This window comes from Eschrichtius robustus, chromosome 5 (assembly GCF_028021215.1).
Source record: "Eschrichtius robustus isolate mEscRob2 chromosome 5, mEscRob2.pri, whole genome shotgun sequence".
Taxonomy (NCBI): domain Eukaryota; kingdom Metazoa; phylum Chordata; class Mammalia; order Artiodactyla; family Eschrichtiidae; genus Eschrichtius; species Eschrichtius robustus.
In genome coordinates this window covers 52,873,780-52,899,958 of record NC_090828.1, presented here as the reverse complement: position 1 = coordinate 52,899,958, position 26,179 = coordinate 52,873,780, and the positions used below count along the sequence as shown (strand labels likewise).

The following is a 26,179-nucleotide window of genomic DNA, read 5'->3' as shown; positions in this document are numbered from 1 at the left end:
GTGTGGTATTGGCATAAGGATAGACATACAGATCAGTGGAACAGACTTGAGAGCCCCAAAATAGATCAACACAAAAATGGTCAGTTGATTTTTGACAAATGTGCCAAGGCAATTCAGTAGGGAAAGGATTTCAACAGATGATGCTAGAATAACTGCATATCCACGTGCAAAACAGTGAGCCTTGACCTTTGCCTTGCGTCATGTATAAAAATTAACTCAAAATGGGTCATGTCTTAATGTAGAGGCTAATGTAATAAAACATCAAGAACAAAACATATGAGACAGTTTGTATGACCTTGGATTAAGCAAAGATTTCTTAGGCCTCAAAAAGCATGAAATAAAAGAACGAAAATGGGTAAATTGGACTTCATCAAAATAGAAAACTATTGAGAAAATGAAAAGTCAGCCACAAACAGGGAGAAAGTATTTGCAAAACCTGTGTCTGATAAAAGACTTGTATCCAGAACCTATAAAGAACTCTTATATCTTAATTATAAGAAAAAGAAACCAATTCAGAATGGGCAGAAGATTGAATGTACGTGCCACCTACAAAACTATAAATTCCAGTGACGCTTAACATTATTAGTCATGAGAGAAAGGTATTTAAAATCACACTGAGATACAACTACACACAGACTAGAATGGTTAAAATAAAAAAAAAAAAAAAAAAAAAAAATCATACTAACTGTTGGGGAGGATGTGGAGTGGTTGGAGCTGTCATACGTTTGCTGTTGAAAAGGCAAAATGGTGTATCGCCTTCGACTAATAGTTTGGCAGTTTGTTGTTATAAACGTACACTTAACCGTGTATGACTCATTGTTCGGTTTGAATTGTGCCCGTGCCCCCCCACCCCCCCACCCCCCCACCCCCCCCACCCCCCCCACCCCCCCACCGCCACCCCCCACCCCCCCACCCCCCCCACCCCCCACCCCCCCCCCGCCAAAGGTATGTTTAAGTCCTAACCCTCAGGACCTCAGAATGTGACCTTATTTAGAAATAGGGTCACTGCAGCTTAATATAAGGTCTTACTTGAGTAGGGATTTCTTAACGCAATATGACTTGTGTTCTCCCAAGAAGAGGAGAGAGACGAGGAGGATACAGAGGGGAGAGGTGGACTGCTGAGGATTACAGACACTAACATCAGCGAAGAAAAAGACATGGAGCAGGTTCTTTCCTAGGAGCTTCATTCCATAGAGCATCGCCCTACCAACACCTTGATTTCATACTTCTAGCCTCCAGAGCTGGAAGAGAAGAAATTTCTGTTGCTTAAGCCACTCAGTTTGTGATTCTTTGTTATGGCAGCTCTAGGAAACGAAACAAATTGAATACACCCACCAATACCACTTCCAGGCATTTACTGAAGGGAAATGAAAACATGTTTTCACAGAGGTGTGCTTTGAATATTTACAGCAGTTGTAGTCCTGATAGCCAAAAGCTGAAAATAATCCAGTGTCTACAAACTGGATGAGTGAATAAAAACTGTGATACATCTGTGTAGTAGAATGAGCTACTGACACATGCCGCAACATGAATGAGTCTAAAGGGATTATGCTAAATGAAGGAACCGAGTCTCAAAGTTCTGCTGACTCTGTACTTCTACTGATAATGACATTCTGGAAAAGGAAAAACTGTGATGGCAGAAAGCAGATCAGTAGTTCTTAGGGGATAAGGGTGGGGAGAGGAGATTAACTGCAAGGAACCTGAGGAAACTCTTGGGGTAGTGGAAATGCTCTCTCTGATGATTGTGCTGATGTTACAGGACTACATATACTTGTTGCAACTTAAACCAGTTGTCCGCTTCAAAATGGTGAATTTTATTATAAATTATAACTCAACAAAGCTGATTAAAACATGTAAAAAGGAATATAATAGGTGGTTCCATTGAGTGTATAATGAATATGCTTTTAGATTGAACGAAAAAACATTTAAAGATTGTACAGGTCGTACTTTTGGCCACCATCAAATTTGTGATAACGGTGTCAATTGTAGAATCGAAAAGTGCTGTATCTCGATAACTTAGAAGTGAAGATCGTGTGCTCTAGAAAAGGATTCTGGTGATGATGAAGACGCTGATGTCAAGGAGCTGAATAAAATTTTAATGAAACATGAGTAGAGAAAAAGCATTATTTGCAAGTTAATTTCTTATTTTATTGGGTGATTTTAAATATCTGAAAACTAGTGAATATTTTAGATGGCTGACTGTTTCCTTGACATTCCTAAAAATTGATGTAATTAGATTGGAGGGAAAAACCTTTTTTTCTCTTTGTACTGGGAAAATGGTGGATTGCCTTATATTCAGGCATGCGTAGAGCCTTCTGTTCTACACAGTTAAGCAGAGTTGATACATCCTCCTTCATCCTTCCACGGGACATTGAACTGTCTGTAGTTCTGCACATGTTACACTGTGTTGCAACCATTCTGTAAATTTAGTTATGTGGCATTTTATTTATCTTTTTTATCCCTACCACGGTCTACAGTGCCTGATTTCTGATGTACGTAAAATAAAAAATTGGTGGATAGGACAAAAAATACATTTATAAAGAATCAGTCTTGTGCCATGATGCCTTTTATCATGCTTGACATTTACTCAACAAGCATTTTATTAAATGTTATGTGGAAAGCATTATACTAGCTGCTTTGGGACGTATAAAAATGCTATAACATCTAAACTTCTAAGGTTAGAAGAAATTGTAATCTCTATTCAGTGTAAAGTATAATATAAAGGATGAGGGTGAGTAGTCACTAGAGCTTTCAGGTGTATCATAGGTTAAAATACTGGAAAAACTGTTTAGCCTGATGACAAAGGAAATCACTTTTCAGCAACTATAATATTCAAAGTAATCATAGTTTAAATGTCATCTAACAAAACAGTTTCTGGGATTTTTATAAAATCATTCTCCTTACTATCATATTGTTAGGCTGATCAAAAAGAGTTGGACTGCAGAAAATGAAATAGTCTTTACCAGGAAATAGTGATTTCCTGATGACAAAGGAAATCACTTTTCAGCAACCGTAATATTCAAAGTAATCATAGTTTAAATGTCATTTAACAAAACAGTTTCTGGGATTTTTATAAAATTATTCTCCTTACTATTATATTGTTAGGTTGATCAAAAGAGTTGGACTGTGCAGTAAATGAAATAGTTTTTACCTTGGAAGAACGGGAGACTTGAATTTTCATAAGTAGGCTCTTAGAGTTTCCTTCTGATGCTTCAGCACATTTCCTTTCTCTAAAGAAGTACAGTGAAGAGTAGTGCTTCAAAGATTCACTGGCATTTTTTTTTTTCCTTTTTAAAGTAGATTTTAGAGTGTTTAATAGCACTTGAGACAAAGCCCTTTACCTCTCCTCATAGGGGCATTGAACAGTAATGGAAGCTTAGTATGAAATATATTTTATGTACTAATGGTTAAAGTGGATGTCAGGGTTTTCTGTGAGTGCCGTGAAACAAAAGGATTCTTAATACTGCAAATTGTGATAAGGTTTTGTCAAACAGAACTACATTCATTCCATGGCTGGTGCTTTCACTCGGTGGATTGAATGACAACCAAGACTTGGACACGAGGCAGCGTAGTCTAGAAGAGCACTGGAGTGTGAGGCAGAAGACTTCATCTCTCATCTGGGCAGACCTTAGCACTATTGACTTAGTGCTATAATGGTGCCTATCCCTTAGGCAATAGAAAGCGATTGGAAATGAGAAAATATTTGTGAAACCTTCTGCTATATCTGTCAAAACTAAGAAATTAATACTGGTAAATTACTGCTAACTGAACTGCAGGCTTTATTCAGATTTTATTGTTTTTTTTCACTAATATTCTCTTTTTGGTTCCACGATCCATTCCAGATACCACATTGCATTTAGTTGTCATGTCTCTTTGTCTAACACGTCAGTTTTCAAGAATATTTTAAGTTGTCCAGATGTTTGAAAATTAATGTTTGACTTGCCTCAGGAAACAGAATATGTACTGAACATCACTCAGTCTTGTCCTGTTAACTCAAGGCTGTTATTGTGTAACATGTTGCTATTCGGTGCCTTCAGGGGTTGTTTACACGTTTCATGTTTTCTGCCTTGACCTCAAGCTGCTGTGCTCTTCTTCTGGTTGGCCCTCCATCTGTGTAACCTAACTAAAAAACCAAACAGCAGTGTGTATTAAATTAGTTCAGAAGGAGGGAGAAGTCACTTTAGTATTAGGGAGGGCTTTCTATTTATTAATTAATTCCAATAAAGTATATTAAAAGAGACAGGGATGATCATGGAGGTGGGAGAAATGGCATGAGCGAAAACATGAGGAATTTTTCCAAGGATTCCAGAGGATTTCCAAGCCTTCCCAATACAGTTAGTTTGCTACTTCCATTCTTGTGTTGTAAGAACGATTGCTTAAAAGGGCTTGTTGAATGATTGGATATGGGGCCTGGAGAAGAAGGAAGTTTAAAACTCAAGTCTGTATAACTTGAACAATAAGTGAAAGTGCTATTTTTTTAAAATAACATTTATTTTCTGATTATAAAAGTATAATTATTATAGAATATTTGATAATCAAAAGCAAAAATATACATAATAAAAATCAACTGATTTCAGTATAGACATAACCACTGTTAATGTTTCCATCTATCCTCGTTAAAGTATGATATATATACATATTTTTTACACTTTGATTACTACTAATACAGTGTTGTGACCTTTTTGCACATTAATCTGGTATGAGCATTTTCTAATGTCAGTAAATCTTCAGAATCTTGATTTTTAGTGACTATTATAGTTCATTGAAAACCACGTCACTTAACTATTACCATTTTGTTGGATATTTGAGTCTTATTGTTAATTTGCTTTGAGCCTCCTTGTACAAAAATCTTTATCCACATCTCTGTTTATTCTCTTAGGACAGCTTCTTGGAAGTGGGATTACTTGATCAAATGGCTCTTGAGACATGTAGCTAACCTTTAAAGTTATACTCCTCTCTCCTCCCGTCAGTAATGTGTGAGCATGACTGTTCCTCCCACACTTTTGCTATCAAGTACTATAATTTTTGGTCTTTAGAAGGGCCAGGTTTTATTTTGAAGATTATTTTGACCTTGTTGAGTTTGAGGTGACAGTTGGACAGATAAGTATAACATTCAGTAAGTAGTGCTTGAAGAAGGAGAGTGATAAATGCAAAATATGCATACTGCAATTAAAGATTTAGAAACCATCTATATGTAGTTCATGTGAAATAAGTTATCTCTAAGCAATAAATATATATAGTGTGTGTAATGATATCTGTGGTATATATAACAAAGAGTAGGGTAGTTAAAGACTGATGAACTTTAGGGCAAACCCAGATAGTAAGAGATGGAAGTGGGGGAAAAAAGGATCTTTCAAGGTGGTAGAGAATGCGGGGTTAACATCAGTAGGAGGTTGTGTTTTCTGTAAGGTCTTACCCTAAGGAGTATTTTAGCTTACGGTGCAGCAACTGCTTTTGTAATTTCACATTTCTAACCTGGTTTCAATATTCCAGTGTTATGCCAGTAGAACTGTTTTATGTCACATAGATTAATATATTCTTGATCTTCTTAGTGAACCTTTTGCTGTTTTATATTCTTTTAGATGATATTACTAAAGACCCCAAATGGTAGTTGCAGGTCTGAAACTGTTCAGGTCTGTTTTAAAAGTATTTTATAGCACGGTGGTCATAATAATATCTAGTGATGTTACTGATTAATGTTCTAGACTTAATGATACATGTTAAATGCAAAATATACTATTTTAAATACAATTTTAAATAGTATTTTACCCACCTCTAATTGCTCTACTCGGTGTTTATGATTTTAAGTCTGCTTCTGCTTTATAATCAGAGAGGGAGGGAAATGGCAAGAAAGCAGAGAACAGCAAGAGCAAGAATCTTAAGCTATCATAAAACATTTTACTTTTTAGAGACAAATGTATAGGCAAAATTATTTGTGCCTTATGTGAGTAAGAATATTTTTGAGACATTTTCTCATTTGACCAATTTTTTTTTTTCAAGTTGTTGTATTCTGCTGCTTATCATTGTAGCTTTTTGAGGTGGTGATAGGGAAGTTGTCCAGGGAGGCTGGCATGCCCCTGGCTGAGCCCAACCAGAGTAGCATTACCTTCATAAATTCACTATAATCCAAAGATGATAATGAGTTTTGGCAAGAAGCTATCGTAGCCTGTTAACATCTGTCTGCACAATAGGAGTAACAGTTAAACACAGCCTAGATAATTATGTCATATCTGAGAATTAGAATATTTTCTTACGTTTCTATTCTGCCATTTCCCATTCTTCTGCATATCAGATCTCCTGCTCCCCCAAGTCGTTTGGGATCTTGGCTGCACTTTATATCACCTGAGGAGTTTTAAAATCTCTCTAAGCTCAGATCACACAGCACACTCCCACACTGATTAAATCAGAGTCTCTCAGGGCTACAGACTAGGAATCAGTAAGTTTTAGAGCTCCGTGGGTGATTCCACTTGGAAGCTAAGGTTGCAAACCATGGTTTCAGTTGTAGTAATACCATCAGTGAACTTAGTAGTTATCTTTTTTTTTTTTTTTTTAATATTTATTTATTTGGCTGCGTCGGGTCTTAGTTGCGGCGTACGGGATCTTTAGTTGCGGCAGCTTAGTAGTTCTTAAGAGGGTTGCTTATTAAAATCACCTGGGAGTTTTTCTCCACACTGTTCCTTCCCTCCCTCTCCCCTTATTACTGGAGTGAACCAGGGTCAACTGACAGGAGTATAACCCACTCCTTAGATGTGTTAGTACAAAAAAACCCAAACAAACAAAAAAAAAACAAAGGATCAGTTAAGTACTCATTTTCCTATATACTCTTTTTGGGAGATATTCCGCTTATGTAAGTGACTTTGCATTTATCCAGTATTATTTCATGTTAATAATTTTATGGTGTTTGTTTAGTATTTGTATAATCTGTGTGAGGGCAGAGGTCATGTCTATTCTGTTCATCACTCTATTTTCAGTATCTAACAGTGCCCAGCATATAGTGGTTACTCAGTAAATGTTACAAAAATGAATCATTAGCCCTGAGTTTTGGGAGTACCTTACTTACTGTTTTATAGCTATATGTACTACCTATATTATAAAGCTTTATAATTACATTATCTGCTAAGGAAAAAGATCGTCCATAAAACAGAACATGAACAGGAAATAGATTTATTTAATTTTGAAAGTTTTTTGCAGGTCAGGGATTCAGTGTGGATTATTAAATTTTGAACAAAGATGCGGCACACAACACAATTCATACTTGGCTCTCAAATCAAACTTCAAAACAAAACATATAGAAAAACTAAAAAAACCAACAGGTACTTTTAGAGTTTGTGCTTAGTTTAAGCTTCATGATAAACTAGACTAGAGGTTGGTACATTTATCAGCTTGTTAGTTGTATTTTACCCAGTCATAGTCTGTCTCAAAGTAGAAGGTGGTAAATTAAAATGACATGATCCTGTCAAATGTGGTTGACTTGTGATACAGATTTACAATGCATTGGCAAAATGGCTTAAATTTTGGATGAGCTCTAAACTTTATAATGTGCAAAGAATAGGGGAAAGGATGTTACCTAAGATATCTAAAAGCTGTTATTAAATCTTTGTTATTCCAGAATTAGGGAATCTCTAGTGCCAGAGTGCTAGGACTGAGGATAACATAGCATGTCATACAAATTCATTCTGCCTACTTAAAAACCTTTATGGTTTAGATTTTCTCCTGTGGCCTTAGTGCTTTACTCACTGGGTTTTCTGTCGTTTCCCCCACCCCACCCCCTTACTTTTTAAATTAAGAAACAAGTAAAATAAATACTTTTTTTTTATACATAGTGAACAATTCAGAATAGAATAGAAGAGAGTATACAGTGAAAAGTAGGTTTTCTTTTTACTGTAGAGAACTATTCTTAGAGGAAACCACTATTACCATTTTCTTGTGTATCTTTCCAGAAAGAGTCTGTTTATATTTCCAGCTTACACATGCAGATAGCTTTTCATATCCACTGTTCTGTACCTTCCGTTTTCTTTTTCTGTTTCTTCTTTTTTGTTCCCCCACCAACCCCATTTAACATATGCCTTAGAGATCTTCCCAAATTACTTTTTTATTTTCCTCACAGTGAGCTGGTATGATCCCCATGTCCTTACCAGATGAAGTCTTCCTTAGTCTATAACATCCTTTTCAAACCCAGTTTTCCCCCATATCTCTTCATGTAATTAATCTCTCTTCTGCTTTGCTCCCATTTATTTTTTTTGTCCCTCTATTACACACCTGTCACAGGTCTGCCATATATTATCATGACTTAATGTGTGGTTCTCTCATCCCAGGTGTCATCTCCTCATCTCACTCTATTCTTTCCACAGTCTGGCTCATCCCATCTTTAGGACTTTAGTTACCACCTGTGTACCAAGGTCTCCCAAATTTACATCTACAGCCCACCTCCCCCCGCCACACACACACATCATTGACATACTTATTTCTTGTGTATCTCAAAGGCAGCTTAATCCTAGTGTGTCCAAAACCAGCTCCTTTTCCATTGTCTCTATCTTAGTAAAAGGTATCTGTATCCATCTCAGTTGTACAGTCCGGAAAACTATGAACTATTCTTGATATCTCCTTCTCCCTCACCTCCCATATTCCAAAAACATAAGTTTGGTTGATTTTTTTACTTCCTAAATCCCTCTCAAATCCATCCTCTTCCCTTTATCTCTGATATTACCTTAGTCCAGTCTGCCATAATCTTTACCTGAATTATCACAGTAGTCCACTGACATAGCCTCTCTGGTCCTCTTCCAGACCATTTTCCACACAGCAATATAAGGAATGTTTTCAAAATGTAAATATTAGTGCGACCCCCTTCCCTGCTTAAGATATTTTGATGTCTCCCTGTTGCTTTTAGGATAAAGACAAGATCTTTAATATAGCCTAACAGGGTCCTGCACGGATATTTGTTACTAATTCCCTCTTCAGTTCATCTCTTACTGCACCCCACCCCCCAGTTCTCTTTGCATCTACCACACTAGACTTAACTTCCAGGTGCTGCCGTTCACCTTGCTCCTTACTACCTCAGGGCATTTACATATGCTGTTAAGTCTTCCGCAGCCCTTCCCTTTTACCTTCTCCTAGTTAACTCCCACTTAGTGTTTCAAATATCATCTCAAACATTGGTTAACTCTGTGAATCTTCCCTGAACTTCCTGACTAGGTCACATCTTCCTGTCACTCAGCAAAGTACATATACCTCTCCTTTGTAGCACATTTTCTGCTGCATTTGTGTGTGTGCTAGCATTTGACTAATCACTATATACCCAGGTAGGCAGTAATCTCCCTGGAGGCAGTGGCCTTTATATCTTTAGTTTCCTGCACAGGTGCTCAGCACAAAATAGTAGACACTCATATCTTTAATGAATACATGAATGAATTTGTTTCTGTTTTCTCCATTGACTCATCTTGTGGAAACTATGCAAAATTTTGCAAAGGCTCAAATACATATTTCAGGTTCAAAGTGAATCCATATGCTCAACAAGGCGCACAGAGTATGGCTTAATAAGCAATACGTACCACAGACTTCCCAAGGCCTTAAGTTTACCAGAAAGAGGTCATTCTGGGGGCAGGGAATGGGAAGATAATTGTGAACTGCTAGCAGATTTCTAGGTCTATTTTGTAGTTAGTGGAATTATTTGCCTGTATTGTTTCCTAAGCCATTTCCCCTCTCCCATTGTCTTATATTTCCCTAATAAATGATCTCCTAATTACTTTCAACCTAGAGAAGTAAAACTTTTCCCAAAGCAGTCAGGAATAGACCTTTCACTTATAAAACAATTGAAGTTCGGAAAGAAATAATAAAGATATGGTTAAGGTCGTATTCTCTCTAGATAGACTGACTGTGTCTGCCTACCTATTAGCCATGAGAATTTAGGGGAAGCTATTTAACTGCTGTGAGCCTTGGTTTTCTCATCTGGGAAGCTAGGATAGTTACAGCATCTATCTCATAGTATTACTGTGAGGATTCAATGAGCTAGACAGCATTTAATGTAGTGACTCCTGGCAACATACAAATGCTCAGTCAGGGCACATGGTTGCTGCTGTTGCTGCAGCTGCTGTTCTTGTTGGGACACATTTTCCCAGTACAAAGGTTGTTTAGTCTAGTTCACACATACCTTCTCCCCCCACTCCACCTTCCTGTGTCACAGGGAAGGTAGAACTCTACAGGCTTCAGCCAAGAGACAGTAGAAGAGACTAGGAGGAGAAAGGGTGATGGCTGTTTGCATTAGCAGTTTGGAGGGGAGGATAGGTATTCTTGATGTCTCCATTAGTAAAAGAAAAGTCTGGATCTTCACATACATGGTACCTCACTTAAAGTTATGGGGGAAATGGTTTAAATTGACTTGTGAGCCAACATTGAAACCACCATTTATATTACTGTGGTTAAAATGTGATCCAAAGTTCCAAATTACCTGATTTTAAAACACATTATTGTGTTTCAAACTCTTTCTATAAACCAACACTTAAAGAAACAGTTAGTACTTTTTGCTTTAATACGGAAACATTTACTTGTTCTAAACTTCATTTGTATTTTTTTAAATTAATAAATGTTATTTTTAGAGCAGTTTTAGCTTCACATCAAAATTGAGCAGAAAGTACGGAGTACCTACCTGTGTACCTGCTGCCCCACACGCACACCTCCTCACTACCAGCACCTCACACCACGCCAGTGCACCTGCTACCATGGATGCACCTGCGTTTGACACACTGTTATCACTCAGCGTCTTTAGTTTACGTTAGGCTTCACTCTTGGTGTTCTGCATCCTGTGGGTTTGGATGACTGTATAATGACATGGATCCACCATGGTGGTGTCATACAGAATAGTTACACTGTCCTAGAGATCCTGTATGTTCTGCCCGTTCACCCCATCCTCCCCATTAAACCCTAGCCACCACTCATCTTTCTACAATCTCTATAGTTCTGACTTTCAAGAATGTTATATAGTTGGAATCATACAGTATGTATGATTCAGATTGGCTTCTAGTAATAGGCATTTACGTTTCCTCCATGTCTTTTAATGCCTTGATAGCTTATTTATTTTGACTGCTGAATAATGTTCCACCATCTGAATGTATCACTTTATTTATCCATTCGCTTACTGAAGGAGATCTTGTTTGCTTCAGAGCTTGGGCCATTATGGATAAAGCTGCTATAAACATTCGTGTGTAGGTTTTTGTATAGACATAAGTTTTCAGTTCATTAAGTACCTAGGTGCACAGTTGCTGGGTTGTATGGTAGGAGTATGTTTAGTTTTGGAAGAAACCGGCAAACTCTCTTCCAGAGCGGCTCTGCCATGTTGCGTCCCCACCAACAATGAATGAGAGTCCTGTTGCTCCACATCCTCGCCAGTATTTGGGGTTGTCGGTGTTCTGGATTGTGGCCATTCATATGGGTGCGTAGCGATGTCTTGTTGTTTTAGTTTGGAGTTCGCTGATGATGTTTTAGTCCATTTGGACCGCTCTAACAGAATACTATAGACTGGGCGACTTATAAACAACAGAAATTTATTTCTCACAGTTCTGGAAGCTGGGAAGTTCCCGATTTGGTGCCTGATGAGGATCTGCTTCATGGCTCGTGGATGGCTGTCTTCTCACTGTGTCCTTCCATAGCAGGGGGAGCAAGGGAACTCTGGGGGTCTCTTTTATAAGGGCACTCACTCATGCCGTTCCTGAGGGCTGCATTCTCAGGACCTAATTCCCTCCCATAGCCGCCCCCCCCCCCGCCCCAACACTCATATACCACCACGTCAGGCGTTGGAATTTCAACATGAACTTTGGGGGTGGATGGGAGACAACTCACAGACACTCAGTCCACACCAAAATGTGATGTTGAACATCTTTTAATATGTTCTTTTGCCATCTGTGTATCTTCTTTGATGTGGTATCTTTGTTCATGTCTTTTGTCCATTTTTTAATTAGGTCGTTCATTTTTTCTTTGAGTTCTAAGGGTTCTTTGTGTATCTTGGATAACAGTCCTAATCAGATGTGTCGTTTACAGATATTTTCTCCCAGTCAGTGACTTGTCTTCTCATTCTCTTGACGTTGTCTTTTGCAGAGCAGAATATTTTAATTTTAGTGAAGTCCAGCTCATCAATTATTTCTTTCCTGTATTGTGTCTTTGGTACTGTATCTGAAAGGCATCACCATACCCAAGGGCAACTAAGTTTTCTCCTATATTATCTTCTAGGAGTTTTGTAGTTTTATATTAGGCCTGTGATCCATTTTCAGTTTATGTTCGTGAAGGGTATAAAGTCTGTGTCTAAATTTCATTTTTTTAACATATGGGTGTCCAGTTGTTGTAGCACCATTTTTTGAAAAGACTGTCTTTGTTCCATTGTATTGCATTTGCTCCTTTGTCAAAGATCACTTGACTTTATTTATGTGGGTCTATTTCTGACCTCTCTGTTTTGTCCCATTGATCTGTCTATTCTTTTGCCAATACCACACTGTCTTGATTACTGTTGCTGTATAGTAAGTCTTGAAGTTGGATACTGGCAGTCCTCTGACTTTGTTCTCCTTCAATATTGAGTTGGCTATTCTGGATCTTTTTCTCTCCATATAAACTTTCTAATCAGTTTGTTGATATCCACAAAATAATTGGCTGGGATTTTGATGAGTTTGCATTGAATCTGTAGATGGGAAGAACTGACATTTTGACAGTATTGAGTTTTCTTACCCATGAACATATAGTATTCTCCATTTATTTAGTTCTTCTTTGATTTTATTTGTATTTTAACAGATTTTATATTAATAATATAGTATTTTAAAATTTAGTCATGGTGGATAAGGTCTATTGAAGTTATACCAATATGGCATCTTAGTTCAAGCTCTTTCATTTCTGTAGCTGTAAAATTAAACCCATGCTTAAATAAGAACTTTGTATTAGTAATTTTTTTTTTAAATGCACACTACACACACAGGTATATTTTAACAATTTAATGGTTTAGAATGGGACACTCACCATTCCACCACTTTTCATAGTTATGTCCGTCTTAAGTCAGACATATGTTATAGTCTTTTCTCCTTGAATTTAATTCAGCTCTTCTTAAGATTGCCATAGGGATAAAAACCATACAGATTTTAGTGTAAATCTTTGCATTTGGCTTAGTATGGGATTTAAAAATTGTATAAAAAAGCATTGTGTTAAAAAAAGGATATATGTAAAATTGAATCTGTTATTAAATTAAGCATTTGAGAGTTCTTGTGGGAAATCACTCCAGTGCTGTAAAAGGCCTAGTGTTTATGACCCTTGTAGTAACAGTAATTTCTGAACGAATATTCAAGTGATGAGAAAATGGATTTTGCTAAGATCAGTCCTCTTGCTGCTAATGTTTAAAATATTGTTACTCATTAACAATAAGAGCAGCTAGTAACAGAAAGTTCCCAGGTGCAAGTTTGTCACTCTATCCAAACTTTCTGCCTGCTTTTTACTTTTGTTTGTTTTGTGCAGAAGCTATAATAGCTTATGGGAAACATGGTATTTAAAGGGAGGAAAGTAATGTTTGCAGGGGAAAAACAGTAAAATGAAAGTACTACTCTTTTTCTTAGTGGTATTTAAACAAAAATTTACATCCTCAATTCTGGAATTTAACAATTGATCTTTCTTTTTGGCATTAGCAAAATACTGAGGTTGCAGTAAACAAAGTCCCTGTTAACTTTGTCTCTGCTTTTTCATAATTTGACTCAGAACTGGAATGAATTTTACTTCTGCTGTATCAGTGAAGTAAATTACTAAGTAAATTAACCCTTTTTTATGAAATTAATACATGTTTACCCCACTATCTGAAAGTAGAGTGTTCCTATAAAACCTTTTGTAAGCCTAAATGATGTAAAGCGAAGAAGCAGTTACCTTAGGACACATCTTGCTATAATGACTGCACAAAATAAATCGAGATAAAGCACAGATACTCACAGACACACAGTTCAAAGCTACGGAGGCTTGATGCTGAGATGCTGAGTGTAGTTCCCCGGGAAGGAGCTTGGCAGTGCCGCTCTCCCTGCCTCTAAAATGTTCACTGCAGAACAGACTGAACGCTGTTTTTGCTTTTCACCTGTTTTTGTAAAAGCGAAAATCTTCTTTAGATCTCTTTTGGTTGGTGAAAACAGGTACTAATGTAAGTCTTTCGTAAGAGCAAAGTGGCATGAAGTGAATTTTTTAAAAGCAGGGGATACCCATTTAAGAAAAAGTTCCCTTTCTGCTTCCCCCTTGCCTCTTTTCCCTTTCCTCTGCCATTAAACATGCTCTATGACAGGGGTCCCCAGCCCCCGGGATCTAATGCCTGATGAACTGAGGTGGAACTGATGTAATAATAATAGACATAAAGTGCACAATAAATGTAATGCGCTTGAATCATCCTGAAACCATCCCCCCTACCCCCGGTCCTTGGAAAAATCGTCTTCCACGCAAACGGTCCCTGGTGCCAAAAAGGATGGGGCCCGCTGCTCCATGAGATCTCTCTTTCCTCTCCCCTTGGGCAGATCCCACAACTCTTTAGTCACTTTGAGTTATTAAAATACATCTGATTTTCAGGGCATAAAAAGCCCATTTCACCGTAAGTTGAAGAGCCAGGTCCACATCTTGCAGCCTCATGGAGCTTCCATTTCTAGTGGGAGACGGACAATAATAAGTAAGAGAAATAGATAAAATATATGTTAGAGAGCGATAGAGGCTATGGAGAAAAAATAGAAAGGCGGGTGAAATGTGTGGAGACCGTGTGTGACATTTTAGGTAGAGTGGCCAAGAAAGGCCTCGCTGAGAAGGTGGCTTTTGAGCCAAGAAAGACCTGTAGAAGGTGGTGGCGCAAACCACGTGGATATCTTGAGGAAGAGCATTCCAGGCAGAGACACTGGTGCGGAGACCCTGAGGTGGAAATGTACATTTTAGTTGGAGAAACAGGTTGCTATAGCCAGTTGAGCAAGGAAAGGAGGAGCAGATAAGAAGGGTGGTAGTGGTGATGGTAGCAGCAAATGATACAGTGCCTTATAGGTCAGAAGACTTTGACTTTAACACAGAATAAGGAGGTAAGCCGTTGGAGGGTTTTGACCAGAGTTCCGTGATCTGATTTACTTATCGCTCTGCCTGGTTGTCATTGAGAATAGACTACCGTGGTGGGGCTTAGGGTCTCAGGTGGAAGCAAGGAGGCTATTGTAATTAACCAGACAGAGAATGCTGGTGTTTTCAATGAAGGTTGAGGTGGTAGGAGTAGGGAGAAGTAGTAGAATTTGAGGTATGTTTTGAAGATAAAACCAGTGGAATTTACAGGAGGTGGGATAGAAAGAGTGTTGTCAAGGGTGAGGTCTAGGTGTTTGCCCTGAGGAACTAAAGAGTTGCCATTAGCTGAATTAGGGAGGCTTGTAAGAGGAATTGGAATATCTGGGATTCAGTTTGGGGCATGTTAAACTTTTCAAAATTACTGGATACGAAATATTAGATTTCAAAATAAAGAGGGTTTAGTAGGCATTTCGATGTATAGCTCTGGAATTTAGTATAGAAATGTAGGCTAGAGATACAGGTTTGTAGGTTCAGAGCTTACTGATGCTATTGGAAGCCATAAAACTGCAGGAGATCAACAAAAGAGTAGATGTAGTTAGGAGAAGAGGTTTAAGGACTGAGCTCTGGAAGATTGGCAATATTTAGAGGTTAGGGAGATAAGGAACAGCAATAGTGATTGAGAAGGAGAGGCCAAGAGAGTTAGGAGGAAAACCAGTAAGTATGTTATTCTAGCAACAAAGCAGAGAAAGTATATCAAGGAGGAAGAAGTGACCAACTGTGTCATATGTTGCTGGGCCAGTCAAATAAGATGAAGATTGAGAAATGAGCATCGAGTCTAGTGATGAGGTCATTGGTGACCTTGGATGAGAGATGTTTCAGTGGAGTGTCGGGGGGTAAGAGCCTGTTAGAGGTAATTGAAATGAGAGCTGGAAGGGGTAGAGGAATCGTGGTTAGTTTTTAAATAAAGATTGGGGAAATGGCACTGTAGTATTCTTGTGGGCATGATTCACCAGAGAGGGAAAAATAGATGATCCAGGCTGGAGTGTAGAGTTGCTGGAGTGTTGTCTTTTTGGAAAAGAGAAAGAGAGAAGATTGAGAACTAGTGAAAAGGTGTGGCTAGCACCTATCTTGAGATTGTCAGCATTCAGCACCCATTTTCTACTCAGCTGTGAAGCCTCAGTGGCAGGTCAATTACTAGCCTATAAAATGTTACGTTTGAATTAGGGTGGAGTCAGTCGTGCCTCCAGCACACCCGCACACCCGCTCCTTACCACCCCCAGCCCCCCATCTTGGTTAGCAGGTGGCATCTTTGTGAGAAGGAAAATGGAGACTCGTATTCCAGACAAGGCAGCCAACAAGAGGTGGATTTTTAGCCCTAACTCACCTTAGGCTAGGTTCCTTAGAACACAGCCATAAGCTGCAGCCCTGCTAGGTCTACTCCAAAGCAGTAGGGAAAGTCACATTTCATATCCTGCTGCAATAACCATATCCTTAGTGTCTTGTAGCAGAAGAGCATAACTGAGAAGACAGCAAATTTAAGAACCAAGAACTTGGTGTGGGAATTCCAGCTCTTCTACCAACTGGCAGAGGGGAGTTAAGATGGATCGCTTACTTTCTGTGAATTGGTTTCTTCAAGTGTAAAAGGAGGGGTTTGGCTTCAACCAGATCCTTTTCATGCTGAAATTCTGTGATTCATTAAAATATAGTAATCCCCAGCCATCTGAAGCATAACATAGTTCTTCTGCCAAGAACCAAAGAATATCACCGAGGAAATTTGGTTTCTTTGGAGAATTGCTCTCCTTGGGTTCCTACCCAAGTAAGTATTTGCAAACTTTGACTGGAGATTAAATTACACATAGTAGCACTGAAATTATAAGAGGGAATATAAATATAGCAAAACTATTGAAGTCAATAGAGATTTATTCAGACTTTGTCCAAATTCTCTGTGAGTATTTTGTAGCTGTGGGACGTATGGAAAGTTATTTAACTCTCTGAACTTTAGTTTCCTCATCTAAAAATAGGAATATAATAATAGTACCTAATTCATAGGTTTGTAAGGAGAATTAAATGAGATATGCACTATGGTGCTTTGACAAATGCTTGGCTTATTATGGAGTAAACCTTAGCTGCTGTTGTTATTATTATCATCATCATCATCATTATTATCATCAGTGTGTGACGTGTAGTTTAAAACATCTTAGTATAGCAGCTGTACTATAAAAGTCTCATACTATAATTTAGTTTTATAACGATTACTTTGAGTCATCAGGGGAAAAATTAACTTAGAAAAGGAAATGCCATTGAATCAGTTTAAACTTCTTTTTTTAAACAAAATTGGTACTTCATTTTGTATGCTTTTAGTTACAGTGAAAATTCCCTTGGGGAATACACCTGATTCTCAGATGATGACAGAACAATGAGCCATTACTGTAATTAGTTCCAGTTGCTGTGTATACTTAAAACTTAGAAAATAGTATTTTTCAAAAGTGCATTTTCCCTAAATAGGCCATAAAAGTAAGATCTTATAGTTCATATATATCTGCCTTAAAAAGAGGTTTTTGAAACATCCTGTAAACATCTTGATTGTACCGTCAAGTTTTCTCCACCCTTTCTGTATGAACTGTTGTCAGAGTGATTATTGATAGCATCGCCTACGTGATGTTTACAGTCTGCGGTGTATGTTTTACAGAATTAATAAGCTATAGTTAAATCATTTAACATATACCTGAATGTCCTATTGTAATTAATGTGGTTGCTTTATCAATGCTGGTTTGCACTTATTTTAAATCAAACATGCAGATCATTTTTAAATTGATGGTCATTTTAAAAGAAGAAAAACTTTATACATACCTTAGTGCAGAAAGTCAAGTTAGTCTATAGTGTAAAGGTTAGAGAAAAATGGAAGTGTGTAAGGTAAATTTGAAAAGGGTTTAAGGGGTATTGGATGTGTCTTACTAACAAATAACTCTGAGTTTAGACTTTGAATTATCTCTCATTGTAGTTTATAAATGAGATGATGGTGTTGAACACAATGTAATGTACTTGGGGTTTAATAGCACCTAGCACTCAGACCTTGAACAACATTCCCACTAAAAGGAACCAGGGCTCCATGAAGAAATGGCAGATTCCAAGGATGGGAGCCTGGAACATATCGTTAGGCCAGAAAGTAAGGAAGTGTTCAAAAAAATGATGGTGGCCTATCACAAGGATACAGGGTCATTTTGAAGGTGTTCCCAGTGGCCAAATCTGGGGTGATTTGAGTATCAAAATAATTAAATTCAGTAAGAATTCTAAATCATTAGGAAAAAAGATAGGAATCCATGAGACCTCACCAATAATACACATACATATTCATAGAATCAGGAGAAGAGAGGGCTCAGGGGCCAGCTGGTAAATGTGGAGGAAATGCTGACGTTGGAAAATTATGATTTTATCACTATCATAGTAAGGTTTAGTTTAGCCAAGAATCACAAGTCGATGTTAAATCTAGGGGAGAAATTCTGATGAAGAGTGGGGTATTTGCAAAGGTTGCTTATTGGTTGCAGTAGGAAAATTGGACAGCACTTGATCTGGATAGTGAAAATTAACATCACCAGTGTGCCTCTGGATGTGACACCCTGAGAAGAACACAGCATCACTTAACGTTCTCTTCTAGCCAGGGCTGAACTACCTGCATCTAATCATAAGGAAACATCAGACGAGTTCAAAATGATGAGCATTCTATTAAAAGAAAAACTGTATTCTTCAACAGTATTAATACTATAGAAGGCAAAGGAAGGCTAAAAGGCTCTATATATTAAAGGAGACTAAAGGCACAGGATATATATAGATGGTCGATCCCAAGACTGGGATCTTGTATCTGGAGGAAAACTAAGATTTTTTCCAAGGCGTAATTGGTTCAGTTGATAACATTTTGCAGATTGTAGGTATTGTGTAGATTTTACTTTTACTGAAATTGTAGCTATATTGCAGTTGTATTAGAAAATGCACACTGAAATATTTATGGGGAAAGGGCCATGATACGTTCAACTTACTCTCAAATGGTTCAGAAAAAAAAAGCACTTTGTGTGTGTGTGTGTTGTGGTGTTGTGTATGTGTGTGGGGTTTTTTTTTTTTTTTTTTTAGCAGGAGGAGACGGAGAGGGAGAGAGAGGGAGTTGATAAAGCAAATGAGCAAAATGGGATTCTGGATAAAGTTATACAGGTGTTCTTTGTTTTTGTGATTTTTCTGTAAGTTAGAAATATTTCCAAATATGTTTATACACACATGTGTGCACAAGTTGGTTGAGACTTATTTCTTTTACACTTATCTCTTCTTGTTCTCGTTTGCTAATTTACCTTTGATACTTAAGTGGTTTAAGATGTTAAATTCATTGATCACAGATATACACATTGATTTTTAATTTCTTTTAAATAGTGCTGGGCCTAAAGGAGATAACATTTATGAATGGAGATCGACTATACTTGGTCCACCAGGTTCTGTATATGAAGGTGGTGTGTTTTTTCTGGATATCACATTTTCATCTGATTATCCATTTAAGCCACCAAAGGTAAGAACCTAGAATTGCATTCTTTAATACTTATCCTTTTCCACAGTCAGTTTATTCTAGGGGATGGACGCAGTTATTTTTATTTAATTGTTTTTCATGGATTATACAGAAACTCTCATGTAACCAAGGATTTTTAAAACTAGAAGTGATTGATTTGTGTCTTTTACAAATAACTTTGTAACCAGCGGAGAGTTTGTTAATTGTAAGTGAAAGTATGCCACTTTGCACATCAGTAAGCACATAAATTTTAGATTTATGATATGAGAAAAAGTATCTTATGAACCTTGCTTAAGAAACCTGTTGGGATAAAAAGTAAATTTGTCTGACAGCTTCCGGAAAGAAGAGTTAAGTAACTTGAATCTTGTGTTAAATACCCTATCTTTATAGGTGAGCAAAGACTAGATACCTATAGCACAGAAGAGAGAGCTAATACTATTTAATAAACTTTTTTGTGCTCTCTGTAAGTATGATGCATTAGTGGGAGTGAGGGTGGCTGGCTGACTTAATGCCTCCTGTTGCCTCTGAATGTCAGTTAGGTGGATAACAGCGAGAAGGGTTGAGTTGTGTCTTGTGATCACTGGCAATTATTTTTCAAGTCTTAAACATAGCAGTTACTTGAATAGCTTCCTCCTCTGACTTCTCCCAATAAAATGGTCAAGCCAGCAGTTTTTACCATCAGTATTAAGCCTGAGCATAATTATGCTGTAGTTAGAAAGACTTCTGACATGTCAGGGAGAAGTGTTATCAAGCCCTTAACTTTTAGCGTAGTTCCTTATGTTCCCTTCACTATTTAAAATATATGTAGCGATTTAATGCCTGCCTCACGTGCATGTGTGTTGTTATGTGTGTGTGTGTAAAGATAAAGGATTTTTTTTTTTTTTTGAAAGAAGGCAGATCATTTCTCCTGTATCTAACAAGGTAACAACAGTTCCATCTAGTGGTATTTACCTCAACTTGCAGATACCAAGTTTCCCTATCACCTAGAGGTATTGGCTCTCAACTACAGCTGTCAGTTTTTGAGTGCTTTACTGTGTGGTCCCATCAGAACCTAAGCTCTTTAAATGATTGTCTTATTTAATGTTCTCGGGTATATCGAGTATCTCTTGCTAGATCAATCAAAGAAAGGGACAAAACCCTCATGTTAATAATACTGCAGATTGTATTCACATTCAAAATGACACATGTTAAATGCCAATATATCATTAACTATTCAGTTTGCCTTCAGTGCTTAAGTTTTCTGTATTATAGCAAACAAAACCTTAGCAAAATAACACATGACTGTATTTATAGTGAGGCTTATTTCTACTTTCATCATTTTTCGTATTGGAAATTGGTTTTAACATGGTAGCAAAATTAGAAAAAAAGTTTGCAAGATACAGTTTTTACGAAATAATTTTTATACATGAGGGAAAATTTGTTAAAGGAAGGGACATTTTTCTTGGAATCTTTTAATGGAAGATAGAGATTGACTAGCATAGTTCTGTATATGATTTGTCATAATTATTTTGGTTAATATGATGGCTATTTATTAATTTAGCATGTTAATTTTTTCACTAAAGTCTCAATATCTGTATTTTCTAACCCTTTAATGTTGATTCCTTCCTCTTCCCTAAGATATCTTATGCAGTATTATGAAGCATTCTTCAGATCTATAGTTGGACAAGTGAAAAAGAAATAAGACTTCTGCTGTTATCTTGGTTTAGGTATAATTATTTCTCTACAGTTCTGCTTATTTTTGAAGTTCACATAAGGTGTTGAACTTCTTGAAGAATAATAGAAATTTAATTCTCTTCTGTTCATTGATAGTTAAAAGCTGAAAGGAATCAGAGTATTAATTGTGTTTGTAAGCCATGCGTATCTATTGAGTAGTCAGCTGTCAACGATATGAACATAAATTATTCCCATATTCTGGAGCAGGGCTGTCTAATAGAAATATAATGCAAGCTACATGTGTAATTTTTTATAGAAACAGTGAAATTAATTTTAATAATATTTTACTTAATCCAGTGTATCCAAAAATATCGTCGTTTCAACATGTAATCAATAGAAGCATCATTAGTGCCATATTTTACATTCTGTTTGATATTGAGTCTTTGAAATCTGGTATGTATTTTACACTTTTAGCCCATCTTAATTCTTGTAACCACATTTTAAGAGCTCTGTGTAACTAGTATGTACTGTGTTAGAACAGTTCTAGAGTTATATACGGTAGTCCCTCCTTATCCTCAGGGGGTATGTTCCAAGACCTTCAGTGGATTCTTGAAATCATGGAGAGTACTGAACCCTATATGATGCTATTTTTTCCGATGCATAAATGCCTATGATTTATAAATTTATAAATTAGGCACAGTAAGAAATTAACAGTAACTAATAATAAAGTTAGAGCAGTTATAACAATATACTGTAATAAAAGTTATGTGATTGTGGTCTCTCTCTCTCTCTCTCAAAATATCTTGTACAAACTTAATGCCTCTTCCATCGTAACTGAGCACTTAACGCCTGTAGCTTTTTCAGCTTGAGGTACAACAGCAAAACTAGCACAAGTGTTTTTTTCCTTTTACAATTTCATGGATAGAAGACTCATTCTTAACCATAGATCTTAGCAACCTCAGTGTAGAATTTTTTTCCCTGCCCTTATTAAGTCAAAAGCTTTCACCTTTTCTCTTAAAGCAAGAATTTCACAGCTTCTCTTTGGCAGATCTCAGTTGCCAGCATCACTGCTCTTGAGCTTTGGGGCCATTATCAGATAAAGTAGGGTGACTTGAGCACAAGCACTGCGATCCCGCAGCAGTTGAACTGATAACCAGGATGCTACTTAGTGGACTGACTGGGCAGGATTATGCTGGACACCCAGGCAGGGTAGAGCAGGACAGGGCAAGATTTCATCATGCTACTCAAAACAGTGCAAAATTTAAAACTTATGAATTGTTTATTTCTGGAATTTTCCATTTAATATTTTTGGACCCCAGTTGACCTCAGGGGTCCAAAACTGAAACCATGGAAAGCAAAACCGTGGATAAAACGAGTACTACTGTGGTCTCTTTCTCCTCCTTCCCCACCACGCCAGTGGTTTCTTTCTTGTTTTTAATTATGCGTCCTTGTCAGAAATACACTTTTGAGTGCTTTAAACATTTTCTCCCCAGACTCCACTTGGGAGATCACAGTACATAGCTAGTTCCAAGGGATCAGGAACTGTCTTTTTTCTTTGCAACTCCAAATTAAGAATTAACCACCTAACTTGTGTTTGTGATTGTTTGAAACTGGTGAGTGTTTGTTTCCATGATTAATTCTCTTTTTTCACATATCTCAAGGATATAATAGCTTCCTTTATTCAGTAGCTTAAGACCTTACTTGTTTCATTTTACTGTCTTAGTCTAACAAGACAGTGAGCCATTTGTGGAAATGAAAGTCTGAGAAATAGAAAGGCTGGTGATTTCACCAACCTTCTCCGGTATTTTCGGACACATGGCAAGAGATTAGCTGAGTTGGTGACCTTTTTCTATCAGGAAACTAATATAAATTTAGTTTTATGTTTAAAAAAATTCTTCACTAGTTTCTCTTACCTTTGGCACCGAAACGTTTGTGTTCTCCCTCAGTTCCTGTCTTTAAATAGTGGTGTGTGTGTGTGTGCACGCCCACACACTCATCCATAGAATTACCGTATGATTTGTTTAAACAGTTCAGCGACTCATTCGGTTTAAAAGCAACATAGTTCCTGCTATACTGGGTAAAAACAAAATTTCTCTGAACTGAATTAAATAAAACCATTTAATTTTGCTATTACTTAAGCCTAGTGTTTGTTAGCTCGTCAATGAAATTATATGCTGTTTGCTATGATCTGTGATATGTTCCACTTCATTTTCGCTAGTGAGAGTTTTAGTTGGTAACAAAGCTTTTTATTTTCTTTCTGTCTTTAATGTCACTGCCCTTAGGTTACTTTCCGCACCAGAATCTATCACTGCAACATCAATAGTCAGGGAGTCATCTGCCTGGACATCCTTAAAGACAACTGGAGTCCTGCTTTGACTATTTCAAAGGTTTTGCTGTCAATTTGTTCTCTTTTGACAGACTGCAACCCTGGTAAGCAGATTTTTATTAACACATACGATGAGGCTACAAAAACAGTGCATTTTTTTCAGTTTAAAGTGAATTTAAGAAGTAAATGCTGTTGGTAGAAAGATCAGCGTAAAACACTTTTTGAGGAAATTATCCATGCCATTTCAATTAGAATAGACCAGAAGTTTCACAATAACTTCCTTTAATTTGTTAATGGCATACTACCCTATAATTATTTTCTCCCTGTCACTGGTGACTCTCTGTTTTCTAAATTAATGGAGTTGTACAAACCACTTTTGACGGGAGTAAAGTAATGTTGCTGACACCACTGCCTCCTCCTCTTGCTCCTTCCATGCTGCCATGGGCTTTAACGCAGCCTCTCAGTAATGATGGGCTTCTTGTTCTCCCTTCCTTTTCGGATTATGGTTGGTTGTATTAGATGTGGTAATAGTCGATATTAAAATGATAGCCGATGAGAGAGTTCGACTAGATTATGATTATAAAAACTCAGAGATAAAGTCATTAGTGCGTAATCTGGAAGAAATGCCTAACTGCCACACGTGATCTTTAATGTGGGTAGCTGACTTGAAAAAATAATGTTTAGACCTGGGATTTCGCATATGCTCTCTTACTAAGTGGTCATTTTTTAAAGAAGTTGGCTTATTTTTTCTAAACATTTAATCAATCACCAAAGGTTATTACTATTATATTAGGCCTAGCAGTTATACATATACCCAAAATACATTGATTGATTGATAGATAGAAGGATAGATAGAACGACATATAGAAGGATATTCATTGTGGCATCTTCTATTAAAGCAAAAGATTGTAAATAACCTACACATCCATTAATAGAGGATGTAGCTTAATGAGGTAGCTCTATGTGAATGCATAGAGAAAACTTTAAGATATGTTAAGTAAAAAAGCAAGGCACTGAAAAAAAACACACATGCGTAACAACATTCTAAATGCTTATAAATATGTATAATGTCTCTGGGTAGAAATGCTGTGAACAGGTATAAATTATTTGCCAGGAAGAGAAACTTCTGAGTAGTTGGAGTCAGGAGGGAAGAGAGCTTTACGTTTTACTGGCTGTCGTTTGGTGTACTTCAAATGTAGTACATAGTACACCTTTTTGAAAAAGAAATTCAAAATAAAGTTTACATCTCAGATTCAATTTCTCACTCAATACTACTTAAAACAAAATGGCAAGTAAGCTTTCAAATGGAGGTAAGGGTAGTGATTTAAGTCGTGTTATTGTACAGAATGAAGGAAATATTTCATTCTGAATAGCATTGCATCATAGGATCTGAGTTTGGAAAAATTAATTTTTAAATATCCGTAGAAAAACAAATACAATCATCTAGCACACTTTTATTGTTCAATAAAATGCTAAGAGTGAAAAATAGTTTTTGTATATTAAAGGCATACACATTTTTAAAAATCAGATTTATTAACTCAACATTTATTTTTTAAAGAGGCTTTTCTAATTTGAATAGTAAAATATAAAGATGATTATGTTACTTTAACATTTTTCTTTTGAGAAATTAGCCATTATATATCAAGATGCTGCTGAAAAATCAGCATTTCAATTCAGTAGACTATTAGAACTGAACCTTTAAGACACCATATAATATCTTTTAATGTTCTTTCCACTTTTCCAGCGGATCCTCTGGTTGGAAGCATAGCCACTCAGTATTTGACCAACAGAGCAGAACATGACAGGATAGCCAGACAGTGGACCAAGCGATATGCAACATAATTCACATAATTTGTATGCAGTGTGAAGGCGCAGAAGGCATCTTCTCACTGTGCTGCAAATCTTTATAGCCTTTACAATACGGACTTCTGTGTATATGTTATACTGATTCTACTCTCTGCTTTTATCCTTTGGAGACTGGGAGACTCCCCAAAAAGGTAAATGCTATCAAGAGTAGAACTTTGTAGCTGTAGATTAGTTACGTTTAAAACGCCTACTTGCAAGTCTTGCTTCTTTGGGATATCAAAATGTATTTTGTGATGTACTAAGGATACTGGTCCTGAAGTCTACCAAATATTATAGTGCATTTTAGCCTAATTCATTATCTGTATGAAGTTATAATAGTAGCCGTAGATGACTAGGAATTATGTCATTTGTATTAAACCCAGATCTATTTCTGAGTATGTGGTTCATGCTGTTGTGAAAAATGTTTTACCTTTTACCTTTGTCAGTTTGTAACGAGAGGATTTCCTTTTACCCTTTGTAGCTCAGAGAGCACCTGATGTATCATCTCAAACACAATAAACATGCTCCTGAAGGCATAGTTTCCTGTCGTAATATTTTAAGTCGGTCTTGTTAGAAGGTGTGTCTGAGATGATTGTTGATGAAATAAAAATGTGGATATGAAGATTGACTACAGAGGACTAGTATAAATAAATCATTTATTAAATTGAAAACATTTGAAATCTTATAAATGTGTAGAGTTTTTTTCCTTTAAGTCCTAATGAGAGAATACATGAGTTTAAATATACAAAACTGCGTTTTTTAACCATTGGTCTCAAAAAAAAGAT

The 26,179-nt window shown here is 36.9% G+C and overlaps 1 protein-coding gene across 4 annotated transcripts in view; it reads left to right on the top strand.

The window, feature by feature from the left end:
- The window catches only part of UBE2E3 (ubiquitin conjugating enzyme E2 E3), an 88,738-nt gene extending 62,806 nt beyond the window's left edge, over positions 1 to 25,932 (top strand). For all 4 annotated transcript variants that reach the window (XM_068544836.1, XM_068544834.1, XM_068544835.1 and 1 more), the window contains exons 4-6: positions 19,441 to 19,573; positions 23,506 to 23,653; positions 25,294 to 25,932. In XM_068544836.1, the coding sequence (XP_068400937.1) occupies positions 19,441 to 19,573; positions 23,506 to 23,653; positions 25,294 to 25,391 (379 nt within the window). In that variant the 3' untranslated portion in view covers positions 25,392 to 25,932. The remainder of the gene's footprint in view (positions 1 to 19,440; positions 19,574 to 23,505; positions 23,654 to 25,293) is intronic.
- Positions 25,933 to 26,179: the final 247 nt, after the last annotated feature.